Source organism: Nicotiana attenuata, unplaced genomic scaffold, assembly GCF_001879085.1.
Source record: "Nicotiana attenuata strain UT unplaced genomic scaffold, NIATTr2, whole genome shotgun sequence".
NCBI classification, from domain to species: domain Eukaryota; kingdom Viridiplantae; phylum Streptophyta; class Magnoliopsida; order Solanales; family Solanaceae; genus Nicotiana; species Nicotiana attenuata.
The window spans coordinates 105,243-109,072 of record NW_017672525.1 but is presented as its reverse complement, the minus strand read 5'-3'; the positions used below and the strand labels follow the sequence as shown (position 1 = coordinate 109,072).

The 3,830-nt window shown below is 47.1% G+C and overlaps 1 protein-coding gene across 1 annotated transcript; it reads left to right on the top strand.

The window, feature by feature from the left end:
• Positions 1-494: 494 nt before the first annotated feature.
• On the top strand, positions 495-2,387 carry LOC109213536. Its single transcript, XM_019377346.1, has 3 exons — positions 495-596; positions 654-662; positions 1,941-2,387. The coding sequence occupies exons 1-3, from the start codon at positions 495-497 to the stop codon at positions 2,385-2,387; spliced, it is 558 nt and encodes a 185-aa protein (XP_019232891.1).
• Positions 2,388-3,830: the final 1,443 nt, after the last annotated feature.

Here is a 3,830-nt window from a genome sequence, read left to right as displayed (position 1 = left end):
TTTCAGATACTGATGTAAAAAGAATAATGGTAGATGACAGGAGCGGCACGTGTATTATTCACCCCCGAGTTCTCACACAAATAAGACTCGAGGACGAAATAGTACCACGCTGCATCACGCTAATAGGTTTTAATAATGCAGTTGAGTGAACCTCAAGAGAGATAACGCTACTCGTGCTGGCCGGAGGCATTACCCTAGAAACAGCGTTTCATATCATGAACTAGGACACAACTTACAACGCCATCATAGGGCGACCATGGATACACGCCATGAGGGACATCCCGTCAAGCTTATATCAACTAATCAAGTTCCCTACTCCGTGAGGGATATTCAGCATCCGAGGCGAACAGCGCACAACCCAAGAATGCTACCGCATCGCCCAAGATTGTACACACACTCAACAGTTAAAGAGAACAGGCTCGAAAGCATAGCAATTACCAAAGTCGGGGTTCGAATTTGACGAACAAAAAGACGTCATCAAGGATCCCGACATCATGGAAGCCACGGGGTCAACAATAGAGGACCTCGACCCGTTCAACTGGACAACAGCGACCACAGTAAAAAGGCTTACATCAGCCATAATCCCTCAGAACCAGGTAAATTTCATAAATTTTGATTTGACAACGCCGATCTGTTTGCTTTCTTACATGCAGATATGCCAGGTATCCTGAAAGACATTGCCACACACAAGCTAAATGTCGATCCATTCTACCCACTAGTACGACAAATCAGAAGAAAGTATAGCGCCGCAATCAATGAGGCCATCCACGAAGAGGAAGAGAAATTGCTTACCAACGGCTCCATTCGGGAATCTAAATACCCCTAACGGGTCGCCAATGTGGTCAAGGTGAAAAAGAAAAATGGGAAATGGCGCATGTGCGTGGACTTCACGAACTTAAACAAAGCCTGTTCGAACGATTCCTTCCCGTTTCCTCACATCGATTAGCTCATCCATGCAACAGCTGGACACGAGTTATTAAGCTTCTTGGACGCCTACTCAGGCTATAACCAGATCCTCATGGAGGAAGAGGACCAGGAAAAGACCACCTTCATCACCCACCAAGGAACATACTGCTACAAAGTCATGCCATTCGGGTTGAAGAACGTAGGGGCGACTTATCAAAGGTTGGTCACCAAGATGTTCAAGGACCAGCTCGGTAAAACAATGGAAGTTTACATAGACGATATGTTGGTCAAATCATAAAGGAAGGAAGACCACATCGACCATCCGAAGGAAGCCTTCGGTATACTAAGGCGATACGGCATGAAGCTAAGCCCCGAAAAGTGTGCTTTCGGCGTAACCTCGGGCAAGTTCCTCTATTTTCTGGTATCACAACGAGGCATCGAGGTCAATCCTGACCAGATCAAAGCCATCAAGGGAATACCCAAAGTATTGACCAGCAAGAAACAGGTACAAAAGCTGACCGACCGTATAGCTGCCCTGTCGAGGTTCATCTCACAGTCCTCTGACAGATACCACAAATTCTTCAACGTGCTTAAAAGGGACAACAGACTCTAGCGGAATTCAGAATGCATCGAGGCCTTAAGAAAACTAAAGGCATACTTATCTTCGCCCCCGCTACTCGCCAAAGCAGAACCCGGTGAGTGCCTCCTGATACTTGGCCGTATTAGAGGTCGCAGTAAGTCCTATGCTGGTCCATGAAAACAAAGGTACGCAATCCTCAATCTATTACATTAGCAAAATCCTGGTCGACGCCAAAACATGGTACCCCCACCTCAAAAATTTGGACTTGGCATTGGTCATAGCTTCACGAAAACTTAGACCCTATTTTCAATGTCACCCCATAACAGTCGTCACGACCTTCCCCCCTAAGGAGCATCCTACATAAACCCGAGTTGTCGGGGAGATTGGCCATGTGGGCCATAGAATTGAGCGAGCGTGATATAACATATCAGCTGCAAACAACGATAAATCTCAGGTACTTGCCGACTTTGTTGCCGATTTCAGTGCCAAAATAATTCCTGAGGCCGAGCAAGAAACTTCTCGTGCCTCTCCCAGTTTAACCGACCTATGGGTCCTATACACCTATGGCGCTTCCAACACGTCAGGATCTATACCGGGACTCGTACTCGAGGTCCCAACAGGCGAAGTCATTTGCCATTCCATACGGTGCTCCTACATGACTAACAATGAGGCCGAGTACGAGGCGGTAATTGTAGGACTGAAGCTAGCTCTCAGATACGGAGCACGATGGGTCGTCCTCCGATGCGGCTCACAGCTCGTTGTCAACCAAGTCACAGGAACTTTCCAAATAAAAGAGCAAAGGCTACAAAAGTACCAGGCAAAAATTCATAAGCTAGTCCCGGAATTCGACGAATGTCAACTCGAGCACAAAACATTGAGGCAGATGGTCTCGCCAAATTAGCAGCAGCAACCAAAAACATAAGTGGAAAAGAAAGCGTGGTTACACTCCTCCACTCGTCAATAGACCAACTTGAGGTACACTCTGTAAATTTAACTTGGGACTGGCGCAACCCTATTATAACATATTTGCAGGAGGGAGTACTCCCATCAGAGAAAAAAGAAGCCAAAAAGCTTCGAATGTAGGCGGCCAGATACAGCATCATAAACCAAGACCTGTACAAAAGAACGTTTGGCGGCCCCTTGGAGAAATGCCTAGGGCCAAACCAAACAAGACGCGTCCTCGAGGAAGTACACGAAGGCCACTGCGGTGCCCATACCGGCAACTGGGACCTCGTTAGATGCCTCATACGAGTGGGCTATTATTGGCCCACCATGAAGAGGGAAGCCGCTGACTTCATCAAGAAGTGCCAGTAGTGCCAGAAATAGATACACCAAGCGGGCGAGAACCTCCACTCAGTCACATCGCCATGGCCATTCATCAAATGAGGAATGGATATCGTGGGACCACTTCCAGCGGGACGAGGTAATATACGTTTCCTTTTGGTTTTAATTGACTACTTTTCCAAATGGGTAGAAGCAGGTGCATTTGCCCAAGTACGCGAACATGAAGTTATCACATTCATATGGAGAAACATCATATGCCGCTTCGGCATCCCCAAAGAAATCAGCTGTGATAAGGGACGCCAATTCACCGGGAAAAAGACCGTCGAATTCTTCGAGAAATGGCACATCAAGCGAATACTCTCCATGCCATATCACCCGGCAGGCAACGGCCAAGCCGAGTCCTCCAACAAAATAATAGTAAACATCTTGAAGAAAAAGCTTAAAGACACCAAGGGACTGTGGCCGGAACTGCTACCAGAAGTGCTATGGGCATACCACACCACGCCAAAACAAGCAGAGGAGAAATGCCATATTCACTAGTCTATGGGACTGACGCCATGATACCAGTCGAGGTCGGGGAACCAAGTTTGAGATACTCCAATGAGAGCGGACCAAGCAATGACGAGAACAGGAAACAAGACCTCGACGAAGCAGAGAAGCGAAGAGACACGGCTTACATAAGAATGATAGCCCAAAAACAGAAAGCAGAATGGTACTACAACAAAAAGGCCAAAGTACCACCACTCAAAGTCGGGGACTATGTACTCAAGGCCAAAACACAGGCGAGCAAAGACCCGAGAGAAGGTAAACTAGGAACCAATTGGGACGGGCCATACAAAATCACGGCAGCAACAAACAAAGGATCATTCCAACTAGAAACAATGGAAGGAAAGCTACTACCAAATAATTGGAACGTCTCCCACCTCAAATACTTCAACTTCTGAGAACGGACGCCCTCCAAGTCGTACTCTTTTTCCCTCACCCGGGTTTTGTCCCAATTAGGTTTTATCGGTGAGGTTTTTAATGAGGCAACGAAGAGGACGTCTCGAAGTTCAAGTAT

Excerpts from the sequence above, each read along its gene's own strand:
- LOC109213536 (XM_019377346.1), top strand. The coding sequence starts at position 495 with ATGGAAGCCACGGGGTCAACAATAGAGGACCTCGACCCGTTCAACTGG.